This window comes from Aspergillus foveolatus (genome assembly GCF_047715535.1).
Source record: "Aspergillus foveolatus strain CBS 279.81 unplaced genomic scaffold BDW70scaffold_137, whole genome shotgun sequence".
In the NCBI taxonomy this organism is placed as follows: Eukaryota; Fungi; Ascomycota; class Eurotiomycetes; order Eurotiales; family Aspergillaceae; genus Aspergillus; species Aspergillus foveolatus.
The window spans coordinates 1-13,948 of NW_027396201.1; the positions used below are offsets into that span (position 1 = coordinate 1).

At 48.9% G+C, this 13,948-nt stretch overlaps 4 protein-coding genes across 4 annotated transcripts; 2 read left to right on the top strand and 2 right to left on the bottom strand.

Annotated features, from left to right (window-relative positions):
• Window positions 1-1,335: 1,335 nt before the first annotated feature.
• BDW70DRAFT_164774 (galactose mutarotase-like domain-containing protein) lies at window positions 1,336-3,315 on the bottom strand (the record flags this gene model as incomplete). Its single annotated transcript, XM_073741551.1, has 1 exon — window positions 1,336-3,315. One exon carries the CDS (start codon window positions 3,313-3,315, stop codon window positions 1,336-1,338), a length of 1,980 nt encoding a protein of 659 aa, XP_073590945.1.
• A 2,246-nt stretch (window positions 3,316-5,561) lies between these two features.
• BDW70DRAFT_145324 (uncharacterized protein) lies at window positions 5,562-7,244 on the bottom strand. The gene is made up of 2 exons (XM_073738412.1): window positions 7,198-7,244; window positions 5,562-7,073 (listed from the first exon to the last, which is right to left on the bottom strand). Exon 2 carries the CDS (start codon window positions 6,557-6,559, stop codon window positions 6,143-6,145), a length of 417 nt encoding a protein of 138 aa, XP_073590946.1. The 5' UTR covers window positions 6,560-7,073; window positions 7,198-7,244; the 3' UTR covers window positions 5,562-6,142.
• On the top strand, window positions 6,725-10,415 carry BDW70DRAFT_166554 (glycosyl hydrolase; the record flags this gene model as incomplete). Its single annotated transcript, XM_073742014.1, has 9 exons — window positions 6,725-7,363; window positions 7,415-7,470; window positions 7,575-7,920; window positions 7,997-8,151; window positions 8,226-8,311; window positions 8,372-8,447; window positions 8,496-8,607; window positions 8,658-8,954; window positions 10,393-10,415. Exons 1-9 carry the CDS (start codon window positions 7,135-7,137, stop codon window positions 10,413-10,415), a joined length of 1,380 nt encoding a protein of 459 aa, XP_073590947.1. The 5' UTR covers window positions 6,725-7,134.
• A 239-nt stretch (window positions 10,416-10,654) lies between these two features.
• On the top strand, window positions 10,655-12,750 carry BDW70DRAFT_145327 (uncharacterized protein). The gene is made up of 3 exons (XM_073738413.1): window positions 10,655-11,401; window positions 11,458-11,661; window positions 11,715-12,750. The coding sequence occupies exons 1-3, from the start codon at window positions 11,057-11,059 to the stop codon at window positions 12,642-12,644; spliced, it is 1,479 nt and encodes a 492-aa protein (XP_073590948.1). The 5' UTR covers window positions 10,655-11,056; the 3' UTR covers window positions 12,645-12,750.
• Window positions 12,751-13,948: the final 1,198 nt, after the last annotated feature.

Genomic DNA, 13,948 nt, shown 5'->3' on the forward strand with positions numbered 1-13,948 from the left:
AAGAGATCTATCGTCAACAAGATAGAGAATCAATCGTCATATGGCATCCGATCCTTAGTAGGCTACGTCCGTGTAGTTGATACAGTTTCCTTCTGCCCTTTCCCCTCTGAGCATTCACAACATTATTTCCAAAAAAAAAAAAAAAAAATACTAAACTAATGACAATGAATATCTGTAGGTGTAAATTTAACACACATATATCCTTTATGTATATTACCCGTCAACTAGGTTTTGTCCTCTTATCGCAGCCATGGACCATGGGAGCCAGTCTGTGACGAGCTACGCCCGAAGTCTTGATTCGAGCATTGCCCGAATTGCGACGAGCCGGATAAGCCGGACATACTGGACATGATCAACGTGACCAACGTGACCAATATGCTCGATACTGATCAACACGCTCGGAGTCCAATGGTCCGAGCTTGCTACCAAGCTTGCCATTCAGGCAAAGCATATAAAGAAGCTCGACGGTCACTGTTTATTAGTTCTTTAGCGAATTATTCTCTAGTCCAATGCTACTTCTTAGTATCTACGACTCTAGCTCGTGACACAATCCTTGCGGTTAGATGGGTTTTGTATAAAAATGAGGTAATGGTAATAATGTAATTTAGTGAGAATGACTGAAGCATTACAAGTAAATGGGACATGCGAGCCTATGTACCCAGGAACGCTGTTTACTTTACACTATTCCGTATATGTATTACTGATTATTCCATAAGCGCCCTTTGATGTTAAGTAATATCCTCAATCTTCGTTCACTTGTGCTCCTTCCCTCCGCAACATATACGACTCTAAATCCTCATCCTCCTTTGCATAACCTCTTATTCAGCGTCTTTTGAGGCAGCATCGCTATATTACAGACATAGCTATTCTTCGACAGCCCTTCTCTGGGGTAAGCCTCTGAAAATACTATAAACCGTATATTACAAGCACTGCATTCATCCATGATACGCTATCGTGAAACGTAAAGAAACCAAAACGTACCAGTCTCTGGTAATACCTTGCAACGCCATGCTTCATCAATATAATCAGTTCCTATGGGATGCTATAAAGACGCTCCGAGAATAAAGAAACCGATACGTTGCAGGGATATGGCCTTGATATATCGAATAGTCCTTCTTGGCCATAGCCTAGAACAAGTTGGGTAAAACTACGCTAGCAGAAGAAGATACCCACACTAATGTTAGGTATGCCGGTTAGAACTCATCTAGAATTTTGAGAACTTGTTTCTCTACCGCAGTACTCCAGGCGACAAGTGGCATAAATGTTTGGATTAGAATTCTCATACCATTTGTCACGGGAACAGTTTCCATTCACACAACCCTACATAGCTCAATGTCATTTGAGTTCCAGTCTCAGCGCGTCATACTGCACATAGAGCGAATTTGGTAACAGCGCCGTCTCCACACTCGTCGCATTAAACGGTAAACTGAGCACAAACTCATTGCGCCCTTTCTTCAATCTCCCGGCGTCAAACACGAACTTATGTTCGGTATTCTGGCACTGTACTCCGCTGCGCACGCCGCAGGATCCGCTCCGCCAGTATGGAATCTCCCACGTATCCTCATAGACCCCGTTAACGCTCACCGTCCAGGGGAGATTATTGTATTTTGCCGGGTCGGGATTCCACTTCGAGTTCCCGTTCGCGTTGCGCGTACCAGCGAGCTGCACGGTGAACGTTGCTGTCTTCGTGTTTCTGAGCTGGGAGGCTGTCAGATCAAACGTGATGGTCCAGTTATTGACGTTCTCGTAGTACGATTCGTTTCGGAGGTGGTTGCCCTGAGATGGGAAGAAAGACCAGTGGATGTAGTTTAGATCCTTAGCTGGATCGCTCTTGCCAACGTGATAGTTCACGCCTTCAGGGAAGTCGGAAGGGTAATCATATTTACCCCAATAGATACGGTATTGCTCTGGCTGCAGGGGCTTCGAGGTATCTGGTGCATAGCCGTGGAGAAACTCGCCGGACGATTTATCGGGGACACCAATGCGCCAGATCTCTTTGCCGGCGGTCTCTTCTTTCCAGGTGAATGTGTGCGCGTTGGACCCGGATACCTTGACGTTGTCTTTTATGAACCACCCGAAAATCTCGTCTGCGTAAACAGTCACACGGTAAGTTCCCTTCACGACGCGCGGGATTGTGAAGGCACCGGACCCGTCAATCTCGGCCCAATATTGCAGAGAATTCTTCTTGAAGACGTTCAATTGAAAGTCCTGCTCATTCTCGGACAGGACAATGATCGGCTTCTTCGCGCCCTTGGGCAGGTTCACCTTCCCCCGGAACGTCGTCCGTCCGGAACTCGGTACATAGTTGGGAATATGGTTTGCAATGCTGTCATAGAACTCGGCATTCCACTCGGGAGTCGCATACTGCGCTGCATCAGCTCGGAGTTCTTCGAGAGTTGTATCTGGCCCTCCCCTGTTGAAATAATAATACTGCGGACCGAACGTGCGGTCGAACTCATGCGTTAGATTTGGATTCGGGGCGCCGTAATGACCGGAAACAATGTAGTTGTAGACGATCCCGTCAACGACTAGATCTGCATGAAGGGGACCACCATAGTATGTCTCCCGCGTGTTGTGTACTAACCAGGCACCGTAGGTATTTCCATCCCCGCTGGTCGATCCGTCAGAGAAGTGGCCGTGCACATCGTGATCGCGCCAGCTCTCAGTAAGGGTATATTTGGTGAAGTAGTCCGAGTACTGCAACACGTAAGGGTCGTCGGGCGTATCGCCAAGGTAAGTTGTTGCGTCCTGGACGGTGATCTTCTCTGTGCTAGATAGCGGCATAGGGCCATAGTTCCCTTCGCTGCCAGAAAAATGTGTCCAGAGATTTGTATTCGGTCTGAAGAGCGTCCGGAGCTCGCCGAGGCCGCGGAGGAAATAAACGCTTTCGTTATAGTATGTCACTCTTGAGAAGGCGTGCAGACCTGTTTCTTCACCGCGGAGGAAGAGATACTGCGATAGTGTCTGGTTAGTTGTCTCGTAGGTGTCGGTCATTATCACTCCCACGTAGGGTGTTCCAGTGGAATCCGTGCCGTTCACCAGCGCTGGTTCAGCGCCGGGGGTCCAGAAGCCCTCGGGTGTGCAGGAGCAGTCGAGATAGGGACCTTTTCCGCTGTTGCCACTGAGGGGGCCAAGAAGGTCCTGCCCGTCGAGATTTGCATCGACAACATGGCCGTTAGACTTTGCAACGGCGACTGACAAGCGGGAGTTGGAGATGGTATAGTGGGTTGAATTTGAGGTGGTTGTTAGGGCTGCGGTCGTGTAGGTTGCCAGTCCAAGGAAGACCAATGTCTTCCCAAGGGTTGCCGCGAACATTTTTCTTTCCCATTTGCCTCCGGCTACCGTAAGGCTACTGCTTTATTCTTGGTACTTGGGGTATTTTGTGACCAATATAAGGGAAAGGGGTACATGGAGCGTACTCGGAGCGTACTCGGCACCCATGGTGGAATAGCCCGAGGTCAGGCAATCTTGCTTAGACATAGATGAAATCAATCTACAATCGTGCGGGGTATATCCTGGGGTAATCGAAGTCCACATTAGCCGATACCTCACAGATTATCCACCTGCACGTAATCTGCAAGCCTGAATTCCGTAGTGTGCAGTCATTGGTGGAACACCGGCCATATTTGTTCCCCGCCCCCTGGCGATATATCAAAGCTGATTGGGGAGTATGTCGGTTGTGACTTGGCTTCGGTGTCTACTCGTCCGAGATTTATGGAATTTGCCCGTGCCCATCAATTAATAGAGGGAACATTGGTTTGAGGCCCTTTTGTGAATTTTGAGCCCCAAAATCCAGGTGCTCCAACTGTTGAGAACTTGTGATGCGGTCTGCCCTAAATTCACCTTGACCAACCTACCAAGCAAGAAAGTACATGTGCCAGGACTATTGTCTTTCCACATACTAAACAATCTTAATCAGGTCGTATGCTTGATGATATATCTTCACTAGCACCTTTCTGATATTGCGCTGTAAATCATCAGGAACATTACCGGTAGCTCAGCCCAGCCCACTTTAGTCACCTCTTTGGCAGAGATCAGCGCTATGGATACTACATAAAGGCCTTTTAAGCAGAGAGATAACAGCTTGAGGGATTCGATAATGTTGTATCAATATCCTGCTTCCAGGTCACGTTTGCCGTCATCAGTTACACAGGTCAGGTGCCGCAAGGCATCGTAGATGTGCAGAATGTGGTATGTCTGAAACAAAGATGTCCAGTAGAGAGATTTTCCTAGCTCCTTAACTTACAAGCTTATCTATATTCCTTGTATCCTGCTCTTGTACACTTGTATTGCCTGGTTCTTGATTTTGTAACGGGCGTAGGCAGTATTATTTTCAACTGGCTGTCCTGTATAACCGAGTATCACAAGCTTAGAGAAAGAATCAAGAAATAGAAGCGCAGATATCTTCCTTCTCCCTTTATCAACCTTTCCCAATCATACGTTAAGACTTCCGACTTCCCGGACCTGCATGCCGACGGGTCTCTTTCCCGAAGTTACGAGGACGGATCTCTTTTCCTAAGCTACAAGGCCGCAATTCCGAGGCTGTACACTGATGTTGCAGAGGCCTTATTTAGAACCAGGTTGAAGGCATGGCCGACAACCAAGATCCAGGCCATAGCCTGTGACAGATTTAATATACAGAACTTTTTTTTATGTGGACATGTAGTGATTATCTATCAGATATCGACAGATTAAATAAGATTTATAGGATTGGCAAATAGCAATCGAGTTTGTAATCATCCACAAAGTACCACATAGCAAGATGCAAGCTTAGAAGCTGGGCTGGTGCTGTGACAGACAGGCAGATCTAGTTACCGTATTTGTGCCTTGGACTCCGACAAGTAATTGGGCCAACATCAAATAATAGCTTGAGTATCCCTTCGGGAAATAAATCGAACAAAGCATGCATAAATAATGCAGTAACATGTCTGGTAATGTTTGGACTACGCCTACCCAAGGAATAACCATCCCCACATTGCGTATACCTTCTACTATTTATTTCGTACCGCTGCGGATATTTGATTATCAAATCATATCAATATCTGCCCATATGCGGTTTTGGAGTTGCGTTTCTGGATATCGCGGACGTTGCCGCAGCCTAACAATGAGCCAGGCCGGTCAAGCCACCTATATAGCGGGTATGTAGGGCACGGACACGGTATACGCTTCAGCAGTAATTTCTTATCCTGTACAGTTACACGTGGAGAAATTGCAGTGGGTCATTCTGAGAGCCCTAAACTGAGTAAAAACTAGAGGATGAAAGGCCAGAGCAGTTGAGACGTTTAACAAAAACTGGATCAGTAGGTAGGCAAGGCCCACTGCGACCCACCGCGGGCCGGATCGAGTACTAGAGGTTTGAGTCTACCTCTTTCCGGCTGTATCAGCATTAATGGCAAATAATCAGCATTCCTCAGATCTGGTGCGAAACTCCTTCCAGCACCCAGCTCCCAGCTATCGTTAATGCGACCAATTTCCTGGGCGTTGTTGCCACTCTGTGCCCTGAACATTGCCAACCAGCCACGGGCGCTTTTTGGACTGTTTACTGACAGCCAAATCTGGGCATTACATTGAGCTAGCTGCATAATATCAAGTCCTACAAGCAAGCCACCTCGTGGGTCTTAGCACCTTCTTTACAGGGGTCGCAAATGATGACCTGGTAAGCATACAGTAGAGGTTTCAGTCTTTGCAGGACGCTGCTGAAATATATTTTCCAGGAACGAGAAGGATAAACCAGCGGTGAGCAATACCTCAATGTGCTTAGAGAAAGACAGCGTAGATTCAGAACGAAGGGGTCACATCCTGACAAGCAGACGTATTATGCGTCTGTCTCTTTATCCAACCCAACAAGCGTCGTCTCTGGCGCCCCTAATCACTATACAGCTGCCCTTCCAGGTTTAGCACAATCTTTTCAGATAAATCTCCGGTGAGTGTACCCTCCACCTCAGGAAATGCTCTCCCTTGTCAAGCTCACCGAAGAGTACATCCCTCTTCCAAACACCATCCGCGACCTCTGCACTCCACCCAGGTGGTGTATCACCCGGGTCCTCGGGTTCACCCAAAACCCGTGTAAAGTTCGCAGGCTGATCGTCCATTGGCAATGAGAAGCTCATAGCAAGATCCGGATCCGTGTCCAATCCACTGTTCAAGTAGACTGTTGCTTTGAAGGGCGATTTCGAGTTGAAGATGTAGATACGGTACTCTGCAAAGGCGGATTAGCTATTCCTAGTGACGAGCGAGAGAGAGTGTAGTGGCGGAGAGCTATTGAGCCAGAGCGCGAGCGGGACCCAAGATAGGGGATGTGCTTGAAGGCGATCTCATGGCCACTGACGTCAGATGATGAGCGTTGAAAGTGAGGTGCTTCAATCGATACAAAACTGCCGGACTCGGGAAACCCAATAAAATGATCCGGCACTCGCGTATTCCGGATGTGGACGTGGATGAGGTCGAGATATAGAGGTGACGGGTCCCACTCTACCCGTAACTGGACCGTTTCAGAGAAATCAGCAGGAACAGAAGGCCAGTCATTGCTCACTTCAAGTCTCTCTTCTGGGTGATTCATTGAGACTGTCCGTTCGTCTTTGACAATTGGATCCACGGGTAAGGTAGGGAGATCGACCAGTGCCCCGGTTTATGATAGCCTCCGCGATGGAATAGCTCGATAACCTTGTTTCCGTGCCATATGGGTCCATATTCGGCAGCGCAAGCGAGAAGCTCTCGTCAGTTGGCAGATATGGATTGATAGAAGCACAAATGCGAGCTTGGGGTAGTAAGCGCTCATAGACTGCTCCACGAAGATTCCCAAGTTTCCAAAGGCGTAGTCAAAAGTCTTGCCTGAGTTGCACTTAGGGCAGATTGGCCAGGACGTCTTGAGAAGATGGTCTCCAGTCTGCTATACCCATATCGAATTTGGGCGTCGATATGATGCCGTCCCATTTCCCTCCGGCGATAGTTTTGTATCCTTGGGCCAGGTCGTAGTCGTCTTCAAAGTAGAGATGGAAATTTTCTTTAAGAGGAGCACAGAATTAGGCTGCTGACTCTTGCGCATTGCCACTACCATCACTACCTCTTGATATCTGACCAGTTTGTCAGCTCCCGACGAAATGACGCTATATAAAGCTATTTCTTCCACCATGCATGCACTCGCTGCTTGCGAATGCAAAGTGGATTGTCCTTGGCGCACGATGGTATGATACTGACAGGGTCATCTTCTACGCCCACGCCGCTGGACTTTGCGTTGATCAAGAAAGTGGTCGTATCTACTGGTTCGGCGAGTACAAAGTTGAGGGCCAGGTCGAAGGAGGCGGAACCTCTGTCTATACCTCTGACGACCTCGCCACCTGGACGTCTCATGAGCTTGCTTTGAGTTAATATCATACGATCCGCCCTGTCGGAATGAACTCTTTGACAAAGTTAGCACTGATTCAGAACCATACTTATATCTCAAACCGCAACCGTATCCAGCGGCCCAAGGTTATATACAGCAAGGATACGGGCGAATACCATTGAGCCCCTTTTCCCTTCCATTTTTAATCCATATCAAACAGCCCTCTAACGATCTCGAGCAGATGTGATAGCACGCGGACGATGACAGCTACTCCTGGCTTCTCCAAGGTCTGGCAACATCCCCCAACATCGCTGGCCCCTACACCTTTGTCTCCGCAACTTCGCCATTGGGAAACTGGTCCCAGGACTTTGGTGCATTCATTGATTATAAATCTGGTCGGTCTTACGCGCTCTACAGCAATGGTGACAGCCTTGAGGGCCGCGATGTCTACCTCAGTCGGTTTAATAACAACCTCATTGCTGTCGAAGAGTTCACTTATCGGTTTCCAAAGTATGATTTGGAGGCACCAACTGTCATCCAGACCGAGAGAAGCTATTATGCGCTTATGAGTCATAATAAAGGATACCGACCTAATAGTAAGTGTTCATATTTTTTTTGTCCCTTATTGTTAGCATTCATAAGCCAGTTAAGAACTTTGCTAACTTGGAGCAGATGTCGTGGCCATGCGCGCGGATAAACTCGAGGGACCCTGGTCTCAGCCCTTCTTTGTCAGCCCGGCTTATACTAGAACATTCAGTACTCAGAGTGGGTTTTCGTGGAGGATCAATGGTACTAAGAAAACGAGCTTCTTGTATATGGGTGGTCAGGTAAGCTGGCAGGACTAGAAATAGTTTGATATCCATGTTCATGGACTTGCACTGGGGCATGAATAATCTGGGAGAGCCGGAACGTCTGGCTTCATATTGAGATTGACGAGCGTGAAGGTAGTCTGAAGGTTGTCTGGCATGATGTTTATGACCTCAACGTGTGAGTACCTCTTAACTATCGCCAATACCAGGTGTTAACCGAGGGCCAGCAAAACTGGAGAGTGAAACTTATAAAGGGGAAGACCTACATTTCAAAGCATGCCGAGCTATCCGGAAACGCATACCTGCAGGAAGCTGTATGTTTCCCCTATTTCCATTGCTTGGTTTATACTAACCCTTACCAGAAATTCGGTAGCCAAAACGTCATTGCAACTAAAAACTATGGCAATGACAGCAAAGTTACATTTACCATTGAGGGGTATGGCGCAGACCAATGGGTCTCATTTCACCATCAAAGTAAGCCATCTGCCATTTCGTGGCTACAACAACCCTAAGAAGTACTGCAGACATCGACGACATGGGCTTCGGTGACCAGCCGCAGGGTCAACCGGATCGAATTAACGGCACATGGCAACTTCGACGGATCAACAGCGTGATTGTAAATGGAGACGAGGAGAAGGTGTACACGCTATACCAGAAGGATACGCACAAGGAGATTATTCTGTCCTCGCCGCTGCTTCTGCCGCTTAAGGAGCGGAAGAACACGATCACAGTCGGCGGATTATGGAATGGGCATGATTATAGAGGGGCGGATTTGGATCGTATTGTGGTCTACCAGCCTGAAAACAGAAAGAGGAAGAGGAGTCTTTGGTGGTGGTGGGTCTTGAGAGCTTGTGGACAGACTGCAGCACATGCGCGATACATCTGGAGATGCGGTTTTCATCTCGTGAGTGATCAATGTAGATGTAGATGTAGACTAATGAGTAATGAAACAAGAAGTTCAAGTATCACCACCGTTGCAAGGTAGACCTGTTCCTTGTCCAGGCAGCCGCGTCTATACTTCGGCCCACAGGTTTCGCTAGCCCCGCTCACATTGATATATATACCTCAGCATCGCCCTCGAGAATCCAAGTCTCCTTTCTCACGTTTACCTGTTGAAAAGCAGGACACAGATCCCAGCAATGGCTGCTAATTCAGACAAAGCTATACGGCAAGCTATCCCCGGCTTCCGCACGCATGGCAGCCGCAGAGCAAACCGCTTCCGCGCCGCCACACCTCTTCGAAGTCCCATCTCGACTCTCTCCATATCGAAGCTGAAAGCGTTATGGCTCCACTTCTCTCAACTGCCAATGACGCGATATGTACCCCGAGGCAATGTAACTCGTCTGCCAATATCAAGCCGAAGGATGGGCCGCTGAAGGAGGCGAAAATAACAACAACGAAGACGCCATCCACATGGCTCACTGGACCTCATGAATTGTGTTCTTCAAGACAAGCGCCGATAGCCCGCGTGTGCTGTACGAACGCAGACTGTGGTTCGGCTCGATCCCCGCGGTCGTGGATTGGCATGCCACTTAGATAGACTATCTGGATGCAAGGAAGGTGAGATAAGGTGACATGCTGTCAGTTGCGCGACAGTTTGCAGATTGGATTGTGATGATCATGTTGGGTAAGGTTTTACTGCGGCATGGGCAGGAGATGCTGACTGAGATGACGATACTACGAGTTTCCGCGGGTGCCAAGAATTAGCACGTGGCCGCGGATCTCACCAGCCTCAGTTTGTGGAGCACTGGTACTAGCCCTCGTTCAGATGTGAACGAGGCGCAGTCCTGTGATCTAGCTGGGTTTCTTTGGGCGTTTTACGTAAGCACCGAAAAAAAGTCACGGGACTACCGCGTAAAGAACCGTTTTTAGCCTTTACATACTTCCACTAGTACGGTCACTGAGGGCCAATCATTTTCCCATAATTCGCTATTCGATGAGGGAATTCTGTGAGCTGCAGCTGGCTGAATATAGAACTAGGGCTCGTCCAGACCTCCCGTCTCCCCGACGTCTGCGTTCGATTTTGGGAAATGGTTAAAGATGAACATTATGAGTCATCGAAAGGGAGCAGGGCTCACGTTCAGATAAACATAGCTCCTAGCTAAGGTTGGCGGCGTTTGACCTGTCTGAGAAGTGGGTCTTGCAGTGCGGCTGGATCGGATTTCACCCGCCATCCGGGCAAATGCAGGTCCCTGTAAGATAACATGAATTATGCTGCTTACGATATGTGCCAGTCCGATGACGACTACTCATCCCAAGCTTGGTACCGTATCGTGGTTTAAAGATCTTGTCTACACCGGGTTAACAACTATCGAATAATATCCTTTCACATTATAAATTCAAGGCTGCAATGACCTGGTTTCGATTACCAGGACTCGAGAGATGAAGGAGTAAGCGAAGATACGCCCCGCAAGAGCAAATATGCCTTAGCGTGTTTCTGATTGTCCAATTGCTGCATTAGCGTCAAAGCGCTTTTTGATGGCGAGTCTACTACCATCTGTGCCACTTGACTCTGGCCTCATCTAGACCTGCCGCGACGCCAGAATCCAAAAAGTTTCATTATATCTGGGCTCAGATTACGCTAAAGGGGGATGGTGGAGTCTGCCTTGACCTCAGGATTCCATTTCTTTGTTCCGCTAGCGCCGGTCTTCGCGCTTGGTCAAGCCGACGACTCGAAATTTCCACCTGACTTGCATCTGTCGTTGAAGCAGCGGGATACACCTTCCTGCTCCAGGCGACGAGTAAAAAATCGGACGCAGAACCAAAAGGAGGACAATCCCTGCTGGGCTTTGCAGTCAATCCCCCTGTTCGGTCTCCTAGAACTCTCCTCCACTAACCCAAAACTCACGCCAGCTATGCCGCCAGTCACTCAAATTACGACGTATCATCCACCCACCCCTGTTATGTGAGTACACGAGAAAGCATGAGCTTCATTGCCTTTCCCCTTAAACAACGGGCCCCAGATGTGCACTCCCAGGAACTTCCCAACATGTCAGACTCGCCATGCACTGTGCGAAAGAGGACAAATATATCCACGATTTCATCTGCTAGGTGGACAGACGAGGACAGAACCCGGCTGTGGCAGCTGAGGCAGGAGCAGAGTCACCTGACTTGGAATCAGCTCTATAACGTATGGTACCCCCTCTCCTCTATCTCTACCCCCCAAGCGCCAGCACTATTTGATGACAAGGTTTCTCACTGCTCTTCAAAGGTAATCGGCCCGCTATTCCCCGGCAGATCCAGAGCCGCCATAACTCAGGAGTGTCAGGTACGTCTTGTCAGAGCCCTTCCTCCGGCTGGATCTCGTTTCCTCATATGGTGCAGAGAATGGAAAGGGAAGATGCCAAACGGCGAAAAGAGAGGAGGATTGATCACGCAAATATTTCTACGCCAGTCAAGCGCCCTATCAGTGATAATCCAGACGCCGTAACGGGTCGACTGCCCAAGGAGCCCAGGCTGGATGATCGTGCTGTAGAGCAAAGTAGTGACGACGGCGGGGATATTGAGTATGATGGCCGAAGGCAACCAGTATGTCCTCATAGACCAGATCATTCCGTCCACTCACGTTTTCTCGCTTCCAGAACATTTCACGTCAATCACCCAATGCACCGCGTGCGCGCGAAATTCCTCTTCGCAGCCCATCGTCTGTGCAGTCTCGCGGGTCTCAGCAGCCTGTGTTGGGAGAAGTACAGCCCAGGCCGCAAAATTATCATTCTTATACCGGTGTAGCGGCACCAGTGGCTGTGCAATCCTCTGGTTTTGTACCAGATCTTTCCTCTCAGGCGGACGATCCACAGCCACGGCCTGAAGGTGGAGTGACGTTCTTGCTGCCCCAGGCTACTACCCATGCAGTGTCACCCAGCATCCAGAGCGGCATTGATACCAACCAGGCAGTGAGTATGGCAAAATCTGTCGGCTCTACATCGCATGGCAATATTACAAATCCAAGGTGTAATCAGAGGCCACACCTAACAACGCTTCATTACTCCAAGCCAAGCAATCTTCCTACACAGCTGCAACCACAGCCGCAATCACAGCCACCAAACCCACAACCGCCAAACCCACAGCCGACGCCGTCGCAGTCAACGACTTCACAACCGCCACCACAACCTGGCGAGCCAAACAGACAATATGTAGATACCCTGACTGCGGACCAATGCGTTGATGGCGTCGTTACCCTTCTCTCTCGCTTAACCAAGATAAGGCTCCAAGAAGGCGTGGCACAGCGTGAGGAAAATACAGCGCTCAAAATTAGAATAGAGAAGTTGGAGTCTCGACTGGACGCTCAGAGCAAGCAGCTGAGCACCGTGGAAATGATTGGAAATGCCAGTATATTCGCTATGGAGAAGCAAATGGAAAAGACAAGGCAAGATATGAATAAGATCAGGGAGGATCACAATGCTGCCTTTCAACGTCTGAATGAAGTCTGCGGGGTGATTGAGATGCTGCGCGTTGCCTTATCCAGTGGCAAAGATGAGCAGTCCGCGAAACCAGCCGAAGCTGGAAAATAATGTTTGAGTATATGTGGTAGTGCTCATTACTTTGAGAGGGAGAGAGTAGGATCACCTGTGCCAAACAATTACTAATCACAATATCTGAGACGTAATATCCTGAGGGTTCAGCTTTTGAAGGTAATACATATATATACCGTTCAGCATAGTATATTATATTCAACAATATAGAAATTAATCATTTTCTGCTTGGCACATAACGGGTGTGACACCAGTAAGGACGCTGTCTGACAGCCGAATGAAACCTCTAGGACAAGCCATGGTAACCCAACATGGCCGGCTGCCTTCGGAGAGACTAGGAATGCGGAATGATTAAATAACTGCATGACGCTTGCATCAGCCAGCCTTGTCTTGCCCTGTGAGAGATCGAGTGCGCGGATCGACCGCAAGAACACTCTGACCAGTAGACTGCGTAATCTAGGCCAGAGTTGGCAGTACCCAAAGGAATTTTTGGACTCCCGACGTCAGGCTCTTCCCGTTCTTGAAGCAGGTCGATCAGAAACTCTCTGCTTTCGTACGCCCCGGCACCGTCCACATCCATCCCGCACACGATACCCCCCACCCCCCAACTTACCCTCACCAGCGTCGACGCAATCCGTAAAGAGCCACACTACAACTCGTGCACTGACTTATTTCAGCGCTGAATATAGTAGCAAGGTAACCTTCAACGTTTCAGTAGGTTGTGCGCTGGGTGATAGCTTGGCTACTCCCAACAACTGACTACTGTTCCTTCGACGGCTATGCTGCTATTGCATGAGTCCTGGCCCTGGCATAGGGACTTCTTGACCATAACGTTGCTTTTTATCTGATCCTTCGTGGTTGGTTGGTGATTCATTGGCTATCGTCTTTTGTGGCTGTCCTGGCGGGGCGGAGCGTGTCACAACAGCCGGAATACTTCAGAAACCCGGCACCGAACAGTACGGTATTTATATTTGGCGCTTGTCCCAAATAAGCTTTTTAGTTTTATTATATTCCTTTTGGCTCGCTCGGTAGTGACCAATTTCTGTGCCAAGCACTGGGTGGATTGGGATCCACCCATGTCACCCAAGCAGCACGAGTCTTAGACCTTCGTCGCTTGGAACCCAGCAAAGGAACCTCACAAGCGAAGCCGTTCAGCTGCCTAGAGTCTTCTGGGAGTACGAAAAAGGGGGCGCGCTTAGGCAGGACTCTGCTGCCTTTGGATTCCAACTCGTTTCCGTAATAGCCGAAGTTACCACTTAGCACCCGCAAGTGCCTCGTTTTTCATATCACCCAACCTCCCAAGGTTGAATTTCTAGACTTCCAGTGTTACGCTCCACTACAAT